Source organism: Vulpes lagopus, chromosome 3 (genome assembly GCF_018345385.1).
Source record: "Vulpes lagopus strain Blue_001 chromosome 3, ASM1834538v1, whole genome shotgun sequence".
Lineage (NCBI taxonomy): Eukaryota > Metazoa > Chordata > Mammalia > Carnivora > Canidae > Vulpes > Vulpes lagopus.
The window spans coordinates 158658214-158679215 of record NC_054826.1 but is presented as its reverse complement, the minus strand read 5'-3'; the positions used below and the strand labels follow the sequence as shown (position 1 = coordinate 158679215).

General features: G+C 47.9%; 1 protein-coding gene across 1 annotated transcript; it reads left to right on the top strand.

Moving 5' to 3' along the window:
* Positions 1-907: 907 nt before the first annotated feature.
* On the top strand, positions 908-19485 carry ST6GALNAC5 (ST6 N-acetylgalactosaminide alpha-2,6-sialyltransferase 5). Its single transcript, XM_041746962.1, has 3 exons — positions 908-1312; positions 7506-7613; positions 16175-19485. Exons 1-3 carry the CDS (start codon positions 912-914, stop codon positions 16404-16406), a joined length of 741 nt encoding a protein of 246 aa, XP_041602896.1. The 5' UTR covers positions 908-911; the 3' UTR covers positions 16407-19485.
* Positions 19486-21002: the final 1517 nt, after the last annotated feature.

The window sequence follows — 21002 nt, the reverse complement described above, 5'->3', positions numbered from 1 at the left end:
TTTCCTTCAGCCCATTTCAGACCATTCTTGATCGTCATTTTCTTGTGCACTTGCCGGCGTTGGCCTCAGGCCCTAATTACACCATCTTCAAACAGCAACTCGGAGATCTTTCTCGCTCAACACGGACTGGGAATGTTTAATTTGTGGGAACATTCAGAAAGCAAAGCATCGGTTCAAGGTGCCGAGATGCTCACTGTCACCGTGGCTGTCCCCGGTGGGCCCCACCCGGCCAGGGCTTCCATGGGACCCGCGTTCGCTGGCTGGAGTCTGCGGCTCTGAGCTTGAGGCTTGCCTTTTTTTTTTTTTTTTTTTTTTTTACACATTTTTGAAGATGGACCAAGTCAGTCTCCCCCCCTTTTCCTCTTAGAATGGGAGCAACTCTCCTAGTTGTCATTTCAAAATTACAGCATCCGAGGGATTACGATTTGCATGTCTTTCCCCGTGTGATTCTTAGACGATGTTTATGTAGGATAAACATATTTGTACAGCATCCGAGAATATTGATACTCGCTTAACTTTCAATACGGTGAGTTAAGAGCTTCCAAGCTAGTGTCACAGCGAATTGTCGCACAGGCTTTACTTCATGTGGGGTCACTTTGGATTCAGAAAGACCTGGGTTTGAAACCTGACTTCATTACTTGCTGGCTCTGCGTCCTTGGGCCGATTTCTCCGCATCTGCAGGCCTGAGAACTCCCACCTGTAGATTGGTGGTGACAGCAAGCTTGCGGGTTGACGTGGGGATTTGGTTTCTCGATATCAGTAAAGCCCAGAGCCCAGTGTTTGGCAGGTCAACACGAGCCCTCTGTCCGTCTTGTCATGTGCTCCTTGTCCCCAGTTTGGGAGAGAATTGGTGCCAAGCGAGGGTGGTCTGCTGACGGTGTCCTTCTCCCTCTGCCTTCTAGCCCCTGAAAATGCACTGCAGGGACTGTGCCCTGGTGACCAGCTCGGGGCACCTGCTGCGCAGCCGGCAAGGCCCCCAGATAGACCAGACCGAGTGCGTCATCCGCATGAATGACGCCCCGACCCGTGGCTACGGGCGCGACGTGGGCAACCGCACCAGCCTGCGGGTCATCGCGCATTCCAGCATCCAGAGGATCCTCCGCAACCGCCACGACCTGCTCAACGTGAGCCAGGGCACCGTGTTCATCTTCTGGGGCCCCAGCAGCTACATGCGGCGCGACGGCAAGGGCCAGGTCTACAACAACCTGCAGCTCCTGAGCCAGGTGCTGCCCCGGCTGAAGGCCTTTATGACCACGCGCCACAAGATGCTGCACTTCGACGAGCTCTTCAAGCAGGAGACGGGCAAAGACAGGTAAAGGGCCGGGTGAGGTGGGGGGGGAGGTAGGGCAGGGCCCCTGGGGAGGGCAAGGACTCGGCGCTGCTGGCCGGTACCCCACAGGCAGAGCTTTTGCTGGGGCTTTCTGTTGGGGCCCCCTTGCTCGGGCCACTGATAGAGCTCATCTGGAGGGTCCCGGCCACCCGGCTGCTCAATTTATAAGACGACATGAATGGAGCACTGAGACACTGTCTGGATCATTCAAGGCCAAGTCCCTATTTTGGAGGAGCAGGCTACACAGCTGCTGGCTTCCCCTGGCAGTAAGTGCAAGATAATCGTTTTATTGCACTTCCTTTTACTGTGTGAACACGAACCAAAAGGAGGGGACGCATTTATTTTTCCCTTTCGAAGCAACCATCTCTCCAGTGCACTGACATTTACTGAGTAGCTACCCTTCCACTGGACCAGGCACTGGGGATATAGTCAAAAACAAGACAGATCTAGGCTCTGCCCTCCTAAGATATAAAGTGCTACCGGGTGGGCAGATAGTCACCAAGTAGTGGCCCACGTGCTAAAGGTCATGCAAGGGAAAGGAAATGGTGCCGTGACATGTAGAACAGAGGGATCCGCCATAGTCCAGGGCCGTTTTACCAACTATCAGGCATAGCTCGGGAATGGCACATGACATCAATGTAATGAGTCACTGTAAGATTTTTTTTTTTTTTTTAACGTAGTGGAATAGAATGGGATGAAATGGAATGGAATAGAACAGACAATATCAGCGTTCATCACCCATACTAAGTAGGGCAAACCATTGTTAAATGAAGTAACTCTTTGTACCTATAAAGATACACATCTAGGGGTTTGGGGAAGTAAGAAGATGTTCTGGAATTAGTAGTAGTGATGATTGCACAACCCTGTGAATATACAGACACTGAATTACTTTAATTTTTTTAAAGATTTTCTTTTATTTATTTATTTATTTATTTATTTATTTATTTATTTGAGAGCGAGAAAGAGCACATGTGTGCATGACCAGGGGAGGGACAGGGAGGAGGGAAAGGGAGAGAATCTCAAGGAGACTCCTCACTGAGTGTGGAGCCCAACACGGGGTTCATCCTCAGGCCCATGAGATCATGACTTGAGCTGAAACCAAGAGTTGGTCGCTCAACCGACTGAGCCACCCAAGTACTCTTATTTATTTTTTAAGCTTGATTTTTTTAAGTAATCTCTACCCCCCACGTGGGGCTCGAACTAACTACCTCCATATCAAGAGTGTCACGCTCTCCCAACTTAGCTAGCCAGGTGCCCCTGAATTACACACTTTAAAAAATAAAGTGAAAAAAAAATGAAAAAAATAAAAAATAAAAAAAATAAAAAAAATAAAAAGGGAAAAAAAAAAAAAAGTGAAATGAAGACCATACATGCACACCGCCCCCCACACACACACACATATATGCTCAATCATGAGGTAAAATGTATTTCTCATTATATATCAAAATATTTTGAAAAGCACTGGTCTAGGAGATGGGGGCATGAGGAAAGGGCTTTCTCAAAAGGATGTAGTTAGGCTGAGACCAGGACCAATAAGTATTTATCCAGGTAAACAAGGAGCTGGAAGGGGAGAGAAGCCTCCTTATGGGCACAAGGGCTTGAGGTGAGAGAACATGCAGGCGGTTGGAGAAAAATCCTGTGTGGCTACAGCTGGGCGGGCTGCAAGGAAGGGCCCTTGACGAGGCCAAGATGAAGGGACATGAGCTGGCCCGATCTAGGTGAAAAAGAAAGAACAGCGAGGTATCCCAAGGGGTAGTGCAGTGTAGTCCAAATACACAGCCCAAGGCTGGAATTCTGACTCTATCCTTCACTAGTTGTGTGGCCTTGGACAAGTTATCCAACCTTGCAGGGACCTGACATGTGAAAAGGGCATAATGACTAGCGAGGCTCATAGGACTGGTCTGATGATTAAATTTGTGTCCTTCATTCTAAACTATGTAATTTTATAGTTAATATACATTCAGTGATGTAATTTACCCCCTTGCCTTACAAAAACTGTTGCTGAGTTGATTTCTTAAAACTAAAGGCACATGATGAACGAAATGAAGATCATGAAGTACTGAATCTATGGATAGGCTAGGTTGGGCAGCTCATTGTCAGTGAACAGGGTCTTAGAGGAGGACCAAAGCTTCACCCCAACTTCTTTGTGTGGAAGACCTTTCTTTTTGAATCCTGGAAGCCTTGTGACCATTTGAGAGCAGATCTAGGCAAGGGTAAGCATGGCATCTGGTGGACAGAAGAGTGGGGAGGGCTGGCTGCTGACCCTGTGGCCTCCTTCCCTAGAGGCCCAGGGGACTCCATGGTTAGCCTCGCCAGTAGATCACACAGGGGATCCTGGTCATCATGAAATCCAGTTACTTATTGCCCTTTAAAACCGCAAATAAGAGAGACTGTCACTCACTTGAATGAGTTATTTAACCAGCAGAGCATTTTATAAGGGAAGAAGAATGAGAGGAGTTATTTACAGTTTCATTTGTGCTGGTTGGAAAATGTGAAATAAGTAGCAACACTCTTCAATAGAAAACACTTTCCCTCTTTTCAGCTTAATGGTTGTTTGCTAAATTTAAGAATTCCTGAAACACTGCTGCAGTCTAAGCTATTTAAGATAACTACACATTGCTCTGGATCTTCTTAAGGGATTTTTTTAAGTTGATAACTTGCAGACCATCATTCTACCCTGTGGTCACTTAGATCTGTAGGAAACACACTCACGTGGAGACATACCCCATTGACTAAGCTTATTAAATTCTGACCACTGAAAACTTTGTTCAGTGAGTCTGTCTTTGTGGATTGGCTGCTGGGCCTCTCACGTGCATACATCCATCTACTAGGATCCATACATTCCCTCTTCAGGGGGATCACACGTCTGGATTTGCAGGGTGCCAAACTTCTGGAATCTTTATGCCTCTTCCCTTCAGGAGACTGCCTTAAAGACGCTAATGTTGTACTGACTCAATGTTCTCATGTGTCCACTTTCTTAACCTGGCTGCTCCAAGCTAAAAGAACCAAGTGAGAAATAGCCCTTCAGGACAAACGTGTTTCTGAAAATTAAAACACAAAACATTTGGGGATCTAAGAGTATTTCTTCTCTCTCTGCTTTTCTTGAAACCCGGTCAAACAGGAAGATGTATTACAGGTACACAAAATGTGGAAGGTCTAATTTTGTACATCTCATTATCAGGACATTCATTTCGGGCTATTATTTTGGGAAAAAAATAGCCCAGGATAATTCAATAGATTTTGATTTATGGAAGTTTCACCGTTAAAAGTGGAGAGGGGAAAATGGCTCAGGAAAAATCTGCAATTAAGAAGCATGACAAATGACAGAGATGGCCAAGTGGTATTCTTTGATATTAGAAAGTAACTGTACTTGAAAATAACTTTATAATTGAATAAGGGTATATTAGGAAAATATGATTCAGAACCAATATTATAGTAATTAGATAAAGGAAGCATAAATGAAATAACTGCAGGAAGAATATTTCCATAGAGATTATAAATGAGATTCTGGTGGAGCAGAAAGGCCTTTAATTGTAATTTAGTGTGCACTATAGAATTATCAGCTCAGTGTGTTACTTCATCATATAAAAGAATATCTGATAATTTTCCCTAATAAGCACATGACAGCTCTTCATATTCCTTCATTATAGCTGATTAAGTGTAAAAACAGTAGATATTCCTTTGTTGGAAAAAGAGTTCAAATCTTTTTAGAAAGACAGCACAAAGCGGTTGCATTTCGATAGCACGTGATCCCAACAGGCTATTATTTAAGAAGTCTGGGGAATTGTAAGTGGCACTTTAAAGAACTCTTCACTTGAGTTTCTTTCGTCCTTCACTTTGTATCCTCCCCCATTTTACCCTTGAAACCTTTTTTCTGTATCTCTGGCTGTGCCTTACGATCTTACCGTATCCCACAAAAGAAAGCCAAAGGAACGGGGAGCTTCTACCCCAGGGAGAGCCCTCTTGAGGCTTCCGACAACTCTAAAAGCATAGGGACGTAGCCTCTTCCTGGGCCTCACGAGCTCCCAGTTATTCACCGACCCAGTGTGAGTCTGGAACAACTGGCCGTTGCACTGTCACAGCCACACAGGTGAAGAATCTAACTTGAGGCAAGAGACTTTCTCCCCTTCTCCTTCCTCTTTTCCTTCCAGCTAGCTCTGCTCTGCGCCCCCTCCTTCAGGCCCAGAGTCCTTTTTTCCCCCTTTTTTTATTTTTATAGAGAGTGAGAGGGGCAAGGAGGAAGAAAGAGAGAGAATCATCCCAAGCAGGCTCCATGGCCAGCACAGAGCACATCACAGGGTTCCATCTCATGACCCTGAGATCATGACCTGAGCCAAAATCAAGAGTCAGATGCTCAACTGACTGAGCCACTCAGGCGCCCCAAGTCCCAGGGTTCTTATGAATACACAGCCCTGGTGAGGAAGAGAGGGTTGTTAATAGCTATCTAGGCTGGAGGCTCCAGAAGTTCATACGTACTGCCCTGATGATTGAGGATGGATCCTACACCAGAGCCAATAACAGAGTATTGGATGCTTAAAAAAAAAAAAAAAAAAAATCCCACACTGAAAGTAATGGCTGAATTATTTGCTTCATTTGCTCCAATCTGGCAACCGAGAGAGGAGGAAGGGGTGTCGGTGTATCAACACACCATGCTAGATACTTTTTATAGGGTTCTCCCATTTAGTCCTCCGAGCAGCCCGGGAAGTAGAGCTTCCCAGGCCAGCGAAATCTGGGCTCAGAGATTAGCAATAACCTGCCTCACGGGTCATGCTGCTGGCCAGTGATGGAACAGCCAACACACAAACTCATGCTACTTCCATCTTTAGAAGCTTTTTAAATGCCCTTCCTGGGTTCGTATGAGGTGGGGTACCATGGAATGGAAAGCTGAAGTGAGTAACAACATGGCTCAACAGCAACAGAGGGGAGGCCATGAACCCAGGAGTAACTCTATCACCCATTCGTGTCAGACACTTGACAAAACAAAGGACTCTTTAATATGCCTCTCTGGGTTTTTTGGGTTCTTGTGGGGTTTTTTTTTGGTCCATGTGTGATTTGGAAATCATGCAAACTGATTAACAAAAAGTCTTCCCCCTCAAAGTGGGGCGCTGCACAGTGCAACTGGGCAAGCTCCTCAGCACCTCTGTTATGCACGTCACATACGGTGCTGTGGCCGGGCAAAGTCAGACAGTCTGACCTTGGGGATAAGGTGTTTGAAACTGGCTAATGAGGCATGCCATAAGCACTGGGGGGAAAAAAGCAAAAGCAGCAGCCCCCGAAGAATTGAAATTAATATCCACAGCAGCAAAGCATGGTAGACCGAGTTATCCTCAGAGGGTCAAATCAGACCGTACAGTCATCCTTAGGCCTGGCACGGGCTGGAGCGGAGGACAGGTGTTTGAGTGGGCAAATGAATGAATTTAGCAACACACAGGTTCATTCCTTAAACTTGGTCGATTCGGTCTTCTAATGAAAAGAACTTTTCGAGGGCTCCGGATATTCCGAGGTAAAGTAAAGCAAATGCTCAATTAAGCGCACGCCATCGCTGTGCTCTTTTTCCTCTGGTAACCTGCCCCTTCCCAAATGAATGTACGCTTCCTACGGAAAGACGTTCAATCAGGTTGTCCGGAGGGGAAAAAAAAAAATCAGGGTGTCCGTGTTAATGAGTCTCATTGAAGGCAAGCTTTTATCCTAAGATTGTTTGATCGATCAGTAGATATCAATCAACAGACAGACACATGTGTGTGTTTTTACATATTTAATAAGCTCTTCCCTCTGTAGCCTGCCTGGGGAACAAGGACTATTTCTAATGAGTCGAGTATTCTAGTTAATAAAGAAAGAGTTGACACATGGGGATTGTCATCTTACAAGAAATTGGGCTGCGGGCACATGCACTTAAATCCTGACACGCGGGTCATCATCTGTGATGATGTGGAAGTCGTTGAGCATCCTTTCGTGTCAGAATCCACCGTGATAGAACCGGAGTATCATTTGTGACCGTACCATGGAATAGGAGGCTGTTGGTAAGAGACTCCTACCTGGTAAAGTTCCAGCTACTTGCCAGCTGGATAGACAGAGGAGGTGTGTGTCAAACGCCAGCCTCGCTCCCCAAAGGATTTAAGACGGTAATGGTTGTAATGATCACTTTACCAGCTTGCGGACTTGTTGTTCCTTCCAGGAAGATCTCTAACACTTGGCTCAGCACTGGCTGGTTCACCATGACAATTGCCCTGGAGCTGTGTGACAGGATCAATGTTTACGGCATGGTGCCCCCCGACTTCTGCAGGTAGGATTTATCCTGCAAGTGTAATTCGTCAGCAGGGCTTGTGCGCGGTTCATAAATATCTGATTCCAAATATCAACCCTGAGACATGTCTAACTGTCTTCTTGAAGCAATTAATTAACACGTCCCAAGTTCTGGTTCTAGAAACAACAAACAGCATTTAATTATGTGATATAAAATATTGAAAGTTTTTGTTTGTACTGCTGGAGAATTAATCCATCTTGTGGGCTTCATTTATCCTCTGAATATTTATCACCCAAATGTAATGCAATAATTGGCATAATATTAATGATGAGCAAGCATTAAGGAATATTAGTTTTATCCTCCTTTGAAAGGGATGCGGTAATTTTTAATGAATTAAAGAGGGCAATTTCTTTGACGGTAAGGCCTGTTTTCTCAATTAAAATATTGCTCTGAGCCTCTTTTCCTCCCCACATCAGTAGCTCCGGTTTGGGCTTCTAAGGCCAAAAGCACCGGCGTAATTATTTTGATGTACCACTTCCGAGGGAACATACGCACATCTCTGCTGCTGCCTTGCGTCCCCTCGTGGCGTGTGCCCGGCCGGGGTTTGGTGTGTGCTGACACACGCACTGAGAAACACTCAGGGCCTCATTTGTGGAAGCCTGATTGAAAATCCACCTGTGACGTAAAGCAGCGATGCCAGCACCTTCAGAAAGTGTCCTGCTTTTCAGGAACGCCTGATGACCCGCACAAGGCCTCGGTCCTGACCTTCAAACGGCAACAGCGAGGGTGAGGGCATTAAACTTGCTCGTGAAAATCCATGCGTGCTTAGACCTTCGTGTGTTCGAAACCTAACAGCTCTTGAAGGCCACGTGGGCCTTTACCGAAGTCGGCAATTTGGAGGTTGGAGGCCAGGGCGAGAGGACTGGGTCATGCCGTTACCCTGCGCCGCTCTTCCCGCGCTCTCCTTCACCCGCAGGCCCAACACAGCAGCCGCACCAGTTTCTAGGCGAGGGTCCGGTTGGGCAGGAGCGTCCTGGGCTGACTGCCTAGGCCCACTCGTCCCCAGAGCGACGTGATGCAGTGAGGAGGGCTGTGCGTCGGGGAGTCGGACGGCCCAGGGTCAGCGCTGCACCCGGCTGCCTCCTGAGTGTGACCTCGAGCGAGTTGTGCAGTGTCCCTGGGGCTCAGGCTCCTCCTCGTCAGAAGTGGACGTGACGATGCCAGTAGGACTCAGCCCCGGGGTCGTAGGTGGTCAAAGAAGCTAATACACATAAAGCGCTTGGAACAGCGCCTCGGCCAACGGTTGGCTCCCGTGGCTGCAGATCCACCCGAAACCGTGATGGACGCAGCGCAGCCCCTTGGGGTCGCATGACTTGCGGACAGTACCTAGCACCCGAGGATGACAAAGCGACTTCTCGGTCCTGCTGCTCGTCCACCCATTCCCCCCTTTTGCTTTTACTTGGAAAGAAGTGGAGAACTACACGGCCCAAGCGGGGTTGGTGGGTTGCGAGCTCTAGGACTTAGGGGGGTGAGATACCACCCAGGCCCTCACCACTCACTCACTGGCCTTGTTTCCCTATTGAGCAATCCATGTGCAAAAAGAAGGTAGGAGAGTGTAGAAAAAAAGAAAAATTGAAGCCAACTGCCTCCTCCACCCACCAGGCTGACGAGGGCGGGAGCGGCGCTCGTGGACACGCAGACAGCGGCGGCGTTGATAGCCCCGTGGCAGGTGCAATTATGTAATATTGCCATTAGGACGCCAAGAGAAAGAGCAGGAATACATTGAAATGTTAATGGCTCCGAGTGTTCAAGGAAATATTCCATTTATTACGGAAAACAAATGAAAGGCAAGTTAACCTGTCACTTCTCTTACTCTGAGTTAGTTCATCATGACGGCGCCAAGGGAGTCGAGACGCTGTTGGCGAACGGCCTGCCGCCCCCGGCTCCGGGGTCCTGCTCCCCAGCCACCGTCCCAAAGGCTCCGTGGCCGCTCCCCCGGGAGCTTTCCCCAAGACCTGCTCAGGGGGCTCCCTGCACACTGCGTCCCGTCAGAGCAAGCGGGGGGTTAGGGGGTCCGGCTGCGGAGAGAGCGCGTCCTGGTCGGTCCCAACTCCTGTTGAGGGAGGCAAAGGGGGGGAGAACCAGGAGCGGCACAACCTGACCCCCCAGTTCCTTTAACCTTCCCCATTAGTTGCCCCCCCGCCGCCCCGGGGAGAAACCGGGTCACCTTGAGCCTCGCTTCCCTCATCTGCAGGATGGGACTAAGAAGACGGTGATAAGAGCGAGCGGGTCACAGTGATAGGGCCGAGATCAGGGATGGACAGTGTCCGACACCGCGCCCAGCACACGGGCGGCGCTCAGGAAGGGCTCTTATTTCTTTTTTTAATTAATTTTTATTGGTGTTCAATTTACCAACATACAGAAAAACACCCAGTGCTCATCCCGTCAAGTGTCCCCCTCAGTGCCCGTCACCCATTCCCCTCCACCCCCCGCCCTCCTCCCCTTCCACCACCCCTAGTTCGTTTCCCCGAGTTAGGAGTCTTCATGGTCTGTCTCCCTTCCTGATATTTCCCAACATTTCTTCTCCCTTCCTTTATATTCCCTTTCACTATTATTCATATTCCCCAAATGAATGAGAACATACACTGTTTGTCCTTCTCCGACTGACTTACTTCACTCAGCATAATACCCTCCAGTTCCATCCACGTTGAAGCAAATGGTGGGTATTTGTCGTTTCTAATTGCTGAGTAATATTCCATTGTATACATAGACCACAGCTTCTTTATCCATCATCTTTCGATGGACACCGAGGCTCCTTCCACAGTTTGGCTATTGTGGCCATTGCTGCTAGAAACATCCGGGTGCAGGTGTCCTGGCGTTTCATTGCATCTGAATCTTTGGGGTAAATCCCCAGCAGTGCAATTGCTGGGTCGTAGGGCAGGTCTATTTTTAACTCTTTGAGGAACCTGCACACAGTTTTCCAGAGTGGCTGCACCAGGTCACATTCCCACCAACAGTGCAGGAGGGTTCCCTTTTCTCCGCATCCTCTCCAACATTTGTGGTTTCCTGCCTTGTTAATTTTCCCCATTCTCAGGAAGGGCTCTTAGCGGGAGGACTGTGACTCATACATCACATCATGTTGTAAGGTATAAAATAATTATCAAAAATAAATAAATAAATAAATAAATAAATAAATAAATAATAATAATAATTATCAGTTTTCTTCCATATGCTGAGAGTTGCCCCAAAAGGTACCAAGAACTTGGGGGGCCGGGGGGTGGTTCAAAGAATAGGGCACAGCTCTTGCCTCCCAGAAACTCAGAGTAAGCTCGATCCACCTGAAACTGTGATGGACACAGCACAGCCCCTTGGGGTCGCATGACTCTTGTGGACAGTACCTAGCACCCGAGGATGACAAAGCGACTTCTCGGTCCTTCTGCTCGTCCACCCATTCCCCTCTTTCGTTTTTACTTGGAAAGAAGTGGGCCAAGCGGGGTTGGTGGGTCGTGAGGGTGAGATACCACCAAGGGCCCCAAAATCCGTAGGGAAGGCTCTGTGAGGTGGCCAAGCTCAAGCTGGTGGAACCTGCGAGTGTAGACTCTCCAGGGGCAGGGATGTGTGTGAGCGGCTCCCGACGAGCCCTGGCGCGCAGGACCACAGACGTGGACCATCCCGGCCCGTAGCGGGGGCTCCCTAAATCCCACGTGAACGAAGGCCCTGTCCGCTACTCCGTCCTTAGCGCTCTAGGAGAGGGGTGTTCACGTGGGTGAGAAAACAGCCATCTCTGCTTCTAGAAACTGCGTGACTTGGAGACGGTTCTTTGACCGTATTGACCTCAGCGATCGGGGCAGGTTCCTTACTCTCTCCGAAGCTTCGGCTTCCGTGTCTGTAAGGTGGTGGGGACAGCAGTGCTGAGCCTGAGTCTCTGTGACACTCGCAAGGCACTAGGCGAGGAAGGCTTGGCCCCCCCGCCCCCCCCGGGGTATACCCACGTGCGTGAGTGCACCAGGCGACGGGACTCGCTAACCTGCGAGTGGGGGTGCCCGGTAGCACGTTTTAAGGGGGTGTCCAGCGAGCTCTAACAGATGGTGCCCAGCTGGTGAGGAGAGCCTGGCTGCCAGAAAGGGAAGGACGCGGCCGGATGGCCTCCGCTACCGACTGGACGCCGCTTTCCTGCCCCCCTGGGGGTGGCCTTCGCGGGCCCCCAGCTCAGGTGCACCTGCCCCTCCTGCCGCTTCCTTACGCTGCCCAGTTGCTCCCTGGACTGAAGAGTTAGGCTCCTGGGGCCAGATCAGCAAGCAAGAAAGAGCCAAATGCTCATTTTTGGTCAATTAACTTTTTCAGACCGTAGGACACAACGAGTATCCTCAAAAGGGGTTATTTGCCAAATTAACCACAGAGACGTCATTCGCCCCACCGAGTCGTGTTGGGTGCGGAGGACATGGTGGGAGGCGACAGAGGGCCTCTGGCTTCGGTCTCCTGAGGGTCACCTGGACGAAATTCAGTCAAAAGACTGTTGGGCCCTTCTGTCCCCGCTCCATCCAGAGCCCCCCGCTTCTCTGCTTTACCCTCGGCCTCGCAAGACCTCCGGCCTCCTCTGGCCTGAGCTACAGTCCAGCCGCTTCCCCGTCTACACCCAGTCATGCCGCTTCCCCGTCTACACCCAACTGGCACACGCGTTCCGGGAGCGTATAATCATTGCCTCTGATTGCTGGGGAAACCAAGGCACAGACAGACCCCGAGGGGCCCGAGGAGGGGACCGTGGTACAGCCAGGCCATCACGAGTGACCGGTTCCCAAGACACGGGTGGATGGGGCGCCCCACAAGCCTCGAGCTCCCGTCTTCCATCCAGCTCCCCCGGACCTGTGGCCTCCCTCCCCTCGCCCAAAGGGCCCGGGTGACTTCCGGGGGTCCACCTTGGGCCAGAGGACTTCGGGTGGCCCAATCGCACACATGGGCGCCTCGGGAGGCACGACGGCCCCAGGGCACAGTCCTTCCTCGGCTGGTGCTGCCCCAAGCTCCCGGCCGCGGCCCCACTCTGGCCTCCCTCCCCTGCGGGCCGTCACACCTGCTCCCGAGGTCACACCTGCTCCCGAGGCACACGGGCCTCTGCGGCCTGGCCCCCCCGTCTGCCTTCACCGCCTCCTCCCTCCTCACAGGGGCCCCCCCTCCTCCTCCATCCTCACAGAGACTCCCCCCCCCAACCCCATGCAGCCCGTGCAGTCGGGACACCCCCACCCGCACCCCCAGCACCCCCAGACCCCGGGGCAGGAGGCACCTGCCAGCGATTGTCTTGTCACCTGCGGAGGTGACCTTGATCGCCGGCCAAGGGGTATCCACCGTGAAGGTATTACTTTTCCCTTTGGTTTTTTTTTTTTTTTTAAGATTTTATTTATTTATTCATGACAGACACAGAGAGAGAGAGAGAAAGAGAGAGAGAGAGAGGCAGAGGGAGAAGCAGGCTCCATGCAGGGAGCCCGAAGCGGGACTCGATCCGGGGACTCCAGGGTCACGCCCTGGGCTGAAGGCAGGTGCTCCACTGCTGAGCCTCCAGGGTTTTCCTTTTCCCTTTGTCATTAATAAAGGTCTCGGGGAGACCCTTCATGCCAATACCGTTTCCCTTCGGCGTCCTCCCCCCACTAGGGTTCCATCCGTCGGCGCCCCTTGCCCGGACAACCACGGGGCTGTTCTGATGGCGATTTCTCTGTCCCCTCCTTCTCTCCCGGTCGAACTCTTCTTCTGCCAGGAAATGCTCTTTCTCCTTCCTCACTTATTTCCAGGTTCAATTATTTATTGAAATCATCATGGACTCATGGATCTTTCTTTTATTTTACGGGTCTTATAATGCGATACTACCATTACTTATTCTGATGCTCGAACCTAAGGCCCCTTTTCAAATTGCCTTTCCTGGGACCCTCCCCAGATCAATTAAGCCAGGTCGGTGGAGGTGGAACACAGGCAATGGTTTGTCCCAAAGCTCCCTGCTGCGCTGAATGTTCCTGCTTTCACTACCCCAGCCCCAGTCCCCGCTCCACTCCGCTTCCTCTCTAAAGAAATATAAATCCTTCTGTACATTATTTTTGCAGGATTTATTCCCGAGGTGGCCCTTGGAGTGCTGATGACAGGCCACCGCCGCTTGGGAAACGGGCCGCGTGCTTCTCCCCGCCCCTGGCCCCACACCGTCACCCCCTCAGCGTCCCCGGGCCCCCAGAAAGGCACTTGGGGCCAATACCTCCCTACCAGGGTGGCCTCCTGGCGTGGCAGTCCTGCCGCCCTTAATTGCTGTTGGGTCAGGTGGTGGAAGGAAAAGCCACGGCAGCCTTCGGGAAGTCGGGAAGTCGGGCTTGAGAACAGACCCAGGGAGTCCCGGCCTTGCACTGGGAAGGCCTTCCTGCCCGAGCAGTGGATTATGGCTGGTGGCAGGCCTTCCCCTGGGGCCTGTCCCTGCAGTTGCCTTGGCTCTGACCTCGCAAGGCCCGCAAAGCACTCCTCTGCCGCTTGGACAGAGATTTTTAAAAGTGTGGAAACAACCCCTTATTTGGACCCTTTGGAAATCATAACAATCAAATGTGTAAGTTTAATCCTCCCTTTAGGTGATCAATAGGGAGCCAGATATGTTTTCATTCAAAGAGAAGGTCTTCCTGAATCAGGAAATCGATCTTAGGGCATCCTTTCGCTGGTTTCCAATTTCTCTGTATTCCTAGGTGCCAATTCAATCTCATGCTATTTTTAGAAGCCTAATTGTTTCTTTAATCAGATTGATGCCAGTAATATGTTCAAAGTGTAGATAAATCAGATTTAACACCTGATTCATGTTGGAATAAAAGTTTAACCCCAAGTAGACCGTGGCACAGTGAATTTGGCATGGTTCCCCCAAATTATCCCGTATGCTGGGGCCATTTGTCTCACAAACTATCTTTTCTTGTTTATTCTTTTCTCCACGGTGGCCAATTCCAACCTGACTTCTTCCTAGAATGCATTTTCTGACTCGAAAATACCCTCTATTAAAATTCTAAGGGGATTCCTATTTCTGAAGTAAGTGAGTGAAATCTTTATTAACCAGACAGGCCCGGATCTGAAGTTCCACCGTGGAACAGAGGTACCTCTGAGATGTGATAGAGATGCAAAGGATTAATTCAGCATAGCATCCAACCCAGGATGAGGAACGCTTAAATGCTGCATGACGAAAATAAATCTCTCTTCCTGGAAGAACTTTAACCTCAGAGGACAGGCAGCTCAAAAGGTTTATTGTTGTCAGAGCCACAAACTTGACACCCCTCTTGATAAAAGACTTCGATCCCTGACCTCAGTAAAGTTGCTACTCTAGAAGCTATCTGCGTATTGATCTCCTCTGAAGGAGACGAATAGGTGTCTAGCAGGATGAACATCTCTGGGAAACAAAGTTACTGGTACTTAGAATAGAGCCCGAGTGACCGGAGTGGGGACCCCAGGGGACCAGGCACGGAAAGGTGGTTTGCCTGGGTCTTTTAAGAGAAGAACTAAACCCTTCGTGAAAGCCGGTTGGTGAGCGTAGTTCAAGATTAGGAAGGTTGACCTGCTGGGATACCTTGACTAAGTTTATCATCTAGACTTGAAGACTGAAGAAGTGGAGTGGATTGGACTAGAATGGAAACGAGCCTGGACCAGGGCTCTTTGGGGGTCAGATATCTTAGTCACCCCACAACAGAGCACCCAACCTCCTCAACATGTTCATCCTTTGCACGCTACCTTGAAGAAATGAGCCAGTGTTTCTCATTTGAGGTGAAATAGGGATAGAGAAACAGAAAAAAATGTTGGGGCTACCAGGCTACAATGCAAGGATTTGAGGATTTGGAATTCCTGGATTCAGAGACTGTGGATTTGAGTCCATTGTTTACCTAGAGCAACAAGAAGAAAATGGTGGCATCGTGCTTGCTGTGCTTGTTCCATGGGATCAAACCAGGATCGTCAACCTACCGTGTTGGAGGAGAAATTTTCTTTAGAGGTTTGCTGTTTAGCTGCTAACTCCATATAAGTTTCTCTCAACAACAGGAATTCAAAAATTATTTATTGAGCACCTGCTAGGAACAGGACCAAGGCCTGCCCTCATAAACAGACAATAAACAGGTAAACAACAGCAGCTCTGGAGAGGGATTAATGCTGTAAGGAAAATAAATCTGACTGAGAGCAAAGGGACGGGTGTCAGGTAAAGCCTCTCTGAAGAGGACAGATTTAAGTCAATGCCCAGGGGTGAGGAGTGAACCTGTTAGGAGTGGGTCACAACCAGGGGACCGCCTTCACGTGACAAGGCCTCAAGGTCAAGCTTGGCAGAGCTGATGACCAGAAAGGCCAGTATGGCTGGAGCACAGTGGGCAGGGCTGGCTTAGGAGAAGTTTCCACAGAGAACAAGTTCATATAACACCCTATAATCTCTTTGATAATGATGCTCAGTGCGTTTATTTCAGAACCTCGAAAGCTTTCCCCTTGCTTAAGTGTACCCATCAGAAAAACCATTTGTTGAAATTTATTTGACTTGGAAATATTGCATTGTGTTCATCAGCTTAATCAGTCAAAGGGATTTTTTTCCCCCATTACTCAGTCATCTCGTTTTCCTCCTACAGGGACCCTAATCACCCTTCAGTACCTTACCACTATTATGAACCTTTCGGACCTGATGAATGTACAATGTACCTCTCCCACGAGCGAGGACGGAAGGGCAGTCATCACCGCTTCATCACGGAGAAACGCGTCTTTAAGAACTGGGCACGGACATTCAACATTCACTTTTTTCAACCAGACTGGAAACCAGAGTCACTTGCTATAAAGCATCCTGAGAATAAACCTGTCTTCTGAGCAATGCGTGTGCCAGACCGAAATCCCACGTACCTACTGTATCAGACGCCAGGGCACTGGACGTCCTGAGCCACCAGACACAAAAGAGGGACCAGACTGGAAGCAGGAAACTCCTCAGTAAGCAACATGTACAGATGCCTCTGAGGCGTGACTACAAAGCAGTGCGGTTGGTGTGTAAGGAGAAAATTCAAGAATTAATATGTCCCCATGAGTGTCATTCCTCTCAAAAGGGACCTTCGGAGCTAAACACTCATTTCAGTGATGCTGCCATGGCTAAAAGAACATTCTGGATCTCTTTAAGTATTGCCTTCAAAACCGAAACACGAGCAACTCAACAACGTTAGTTGTGTTCCTTTATAGAAATACCACATCGAAAGACATTTTTCTATCAAGTTGTATCCTAACCTGATCTATAATCTTTGTCATCCATTGGGCTCTGTATGTGTGATTTGTAAAAAACAGTCCGAAAGTCTGGACATGATTTCTGAAGAGCACATCTCCACTGACTTTCATAAGGCAAATGCCCACTATTTATTTGTTAAGAGTTTTTTAGTGTACTCTAGGCCAGTATTTTTATAGATGTTGATTATGTGCTAATCTTTCCTTCTTAGCTCTTTAACCCTGAATGATGGTTGGAAAACACCTAGAGATGGGGCTGATGAGTGACTACGCTCACGATGCTCATTGTTAGCATGTGGTTGGCTTGGAAATGTGGCATTGCATTTTTTGAACCCTTAGGCTTCAAGAATAGCTGTGACATTTTCTAACGTAAGATGCTCCAGATGACAAAACTGATAACCAAAAACGGTGTTATTACAACAAAAAGATACATCTTCAGTAATAGTTGGTGTAGGCTCCTTGGTGTAAACCCTAGTTTCCTTGTCTGAGAATCATGCCCCTGTACCAGATGACTGCGTTAAGTTTCCTTCCAAATCTAACATTCTGTAAGCCTCTCGACCCGTTTGAGGGCATTGCACTTGGAATGATGGGGTTTCCGCAGTAGCAAAAGCCTGATTTTAGGGGGTCTTTTTATTCCCCTACTATCTATCTCCCTCTGTGGTTAAACACATAACTTCCTCAACTGGTCCCCATTGGCTACAGTCTACCCCCTGCATTTCTGGTATTTCTTGTACCCAAAGGGGGAACGAGGGTTGAAAAAAAAAAAAACCTGAGAGAGAGAGAGAGCCTCTGTGGTGTTGGTCCCTGGCTACAGGAGCAAGGAACGGCCCTTCTGAGAGTCTGTGAGAAGAGAACACAAGTCCCTATCATACGACTCACTTATCCCGTGAACTATTCAGATTCCCTCGTGCAAGTCTTACATGGTCCTAGCCATTCCCTGGTCTGGAGGAGTAAGAAGGACTCCTTCTATTCAGAGCCAAGATACCAGTATGAAATAGGACATTCATTTAAGCAAGTGATAGTCTTCAAAAATAGTCTTTTTAAAAATATACCAGTGTGTCTTTTTTTTTTTTTTTTTTACACATGACTTAGAAGGCATGTGGTTTTTCTGACGCGAAGACACCAGCACGTATTACGTATGGAGACCAACGTTGTTTTACAGAATGTGACCTGACCTGGGATTAAAGATTTCTCACATTGCCACTTCCTTTGCCTTTCCTTAATTAGTCCTAAGATTCCATTCCCTTGCACTAACTAGTACTACTAATTTTAGGGAGTACTGTGGTTGGATGCAAACACGGTCCGGATATTTATATGGCAGGAACAAAGTTGGGATTATTGTGGTGTAGCTTGAGCTGTTAAAAGCCAGTACAATTCAAATGTATGTATTTTTTTTAATTTTCTCATAGTTTTAAAAGAGACTGTAGCACTTTATTCCAGCACAATCTCTTCTGCAGCATGGACTCTGAACACACAATACTTTATGAACATATGAAAAAGAGTATGAATTTCATGATTGATTTACTGGCTACCTTTACCATCACTTGAAGGCGTTATGTTGTTCAGATGTAAGTAGCTCCTTTAACAAGTTTTATTTTTATGGAAATTTGGAAAGGCATATTTGGGACATGCAAAAATGTAGCTAAATTACCTAATCTAATAATATCTCAAATGCCTGTGTTATCTTTAGGTTTTAGGATTCGGTTTTTGTGGTTTTTTTTTAAAAAGACCATATGATAACTCCATCTTTTTTGTAACTTCTTCCTCCCTCCTAAATACTCAGAAGAGCTCACAGCAACCAAATTTTGAAATCCCTGGCTTCACTGGGAAATAGCTTCAATCTAAGCATAGCTAAGATATGTGAATGTGGGAATTTATATTTTTAAAAATATGGTATAAATAGGTGTAAGAGTTATCACTTGGGCAGTGGTTTTTATTATACCATTGCAAAAAAAAGAAAAAAAAAGCCTAGAATTCTGATAGATTATGCTGATGGACTTGGCTGTGGGCAATTGAATTCTTACCTTGCTGCTATCATTTTGTGACTCGGTCTCAACACCCTTCAACACCATTACACATCAACCCTGATATAAAAGATGACTACAGAAGCATGTTTACAGACCTCAGTGATTTCAATATCCCATTGTGTTGGACGTCTTAGTCGGACTCATTATGTTATACACCTTTTCTTCTTTCCCAGCTGTGTCATCAGCTACCGCCTGGCTTTTAAGACCACAGTAATACAAAGCCACAGCTGGCCGATCCATGGCGTCTGTTATTTCAACGCAAGAACATTTGGCAGAGGCCATTACAATAGATAGCCATTATGGGCAAAGATACAGGAATTCACAAACAAAATCAATCACTTCAAATGGCCCATAAAAAGAGGAATCTTACATTTATTATTGTACGGTAAATATTCACCCAAGAAAGCGTACATTAAAAGAACATTAGGAGGTAAATATTCAGTGTGCTGCGTGGGGACTTTGCTGTGTGATTTCCATTATGGTTAATGGGTGTTTGGTAACTAAGTCCCTGTGCTTCACTGACCCTGGTATGTGCTCCTAAGGGCTAGACATAAAACCAGGGTGATTCAGGAACTTCCAAGGTCCTGAGATTTCAGAGTGAGAGCTTTACTTAGAAAGAAAGAAAGAAAGAAAGAAAGAAAGAAAGAAAGAAAGAAAGAAAGAAAGAAAGAAAGAAAGAAAGAGAAAGAAGGAAAGAAAGAGGGCAGCCCCGGTTGCTCAGTGGTTTGGCGTCGCCTTCAGCCCAGGGCGTGATCCCGGGGTCCTGGGATCGAGTCCCACATCAGTTTCCCTGCATGGAGCCTGCTTCTCCCTCTGCCCGTGTCTCTGCCTCTCTCTCTCTCTCTGTGTGCCTCTCATGAATAAGTAAATAAAATCTTAAAAAAAAATAAATAAAAGAAAGAAAGAAATGAAAGCAAACCACAAAATACTGTACCTGGAAGAGAAATTTGTGTGTGGTCTCTCGGAATCCCTAAATTACTGCCAGGTATGTGCTTTAGATTCCAGCCACCACCACCACCTCTCCGGACAGATTACCCTTGTGTCCTGAAATACTTTGCATTACTGATCCATTTTGGTTACATTAAAATTGAAGGATATAACCTCATTTGGGAACAAAAACTCACCTCGAAGGTTAGAATTATCGATTAGGAAGCGAAAGGAATGCGAAGTGGAAGTGAAAGGAACACGTGGGAATTTTGTCAGGATTAATACAGAGTTGTTTGAACATATCCGCACCTGTTCAGTAGCCACCCAAGTATTTGCCCTTGTGTAGGAGTTGACCTCATGGAAATACACCTTGAATCCCACGGCGGGGGCGGGGGTGATTCAGGTTGTTAATTCCGACTTACTCCGAGATTCCTCTTCTGTCTGCGGTGTTAGGAGGGGAGGGTAACACTCCACATTCCATACCTGATCCCATCCAATCATTCCTTCCATCCTCACTGCTTCTCTCTGAAACCTCAATCCCATCTTTCCACCTTCATGCTCTCCTGTCTTTTGTCTACACTGGGCTCTTGAACCAGCCGTCTTTGGAGGCTGTTAAGTTAGTCTGGTAGGTTTTTAAACTAGAGACCTACCTGGGGAACAGATTTGGGGTAGGCCCTGCGATGCAGTGACCGTAGTAGGTGGGAGGACTCCATCTGGCTACAGGACTAGGTACTTCCCAAGTACTGTCCTGGTTTCCCCCAGGCTTGGGGTGGGGGGTGGGGGTGGGGGTGGGACTTCAAGACAGATTTCCAGTGCTAAAACCAGGACAAGTCCCAGACAAACTGGGACAATGCGTCCCCCTATCTATCAAAAGGCCACCTCAAAGGGAACTAGAATACTAAGGCCTTGGGGGGAGAGTGAATCCACTGCCTAGGTTCTAGCACCTGCCAGAAGACACTGGAGTGGAGTGAGGTGAGAGAGGGTCTGTAGGCTTCAACAACGAGCAGGAGTAAGCCCTCTATTGTAGCTCACTCATCCTCACCTACTCAGGATATTGAGCCACCATAGAAAAGCAAAAAAAAAAAAAAAAAAGGCTGCAATCCTGTTTGTTTTTACTCCGTGCCCTAATATTAAATGCTACCTTGGATTGTTCTGGTCTCTCTATGTATGTGTCCTATTAGCCTAATTAGATTGTAAGCTCTTTGCGAGCAGGGACCGTTTCTCCTTTGTCTTTGTAGCCTCG

Excerpts from the sequence above, each read along its gene's own strand:
- ST6GALNAC5 (XM_041746962.1), top strand. The coding sequence starts at position 912 with ATGCACTGCAGGGACTGTGCCCTGGTGACCAGCTCGGGGCACCTGCTG. Across the intron at positions 1,313-7,505 it reads CAGGAGACGGGCAAAGACAG|GAAGATCTCTAACACTTGGC; the intron begins GTAAAGGGCCGG and ends TGTTCCTTCCAG. Across the intron at positions 7,614-16,174 it reads GTGCCCCCCGACTTCTGCAG|GGACCCTAATCACCCTTCAG; the intron begins GTAGGATTTATC and ends TTCCTCCTACAG.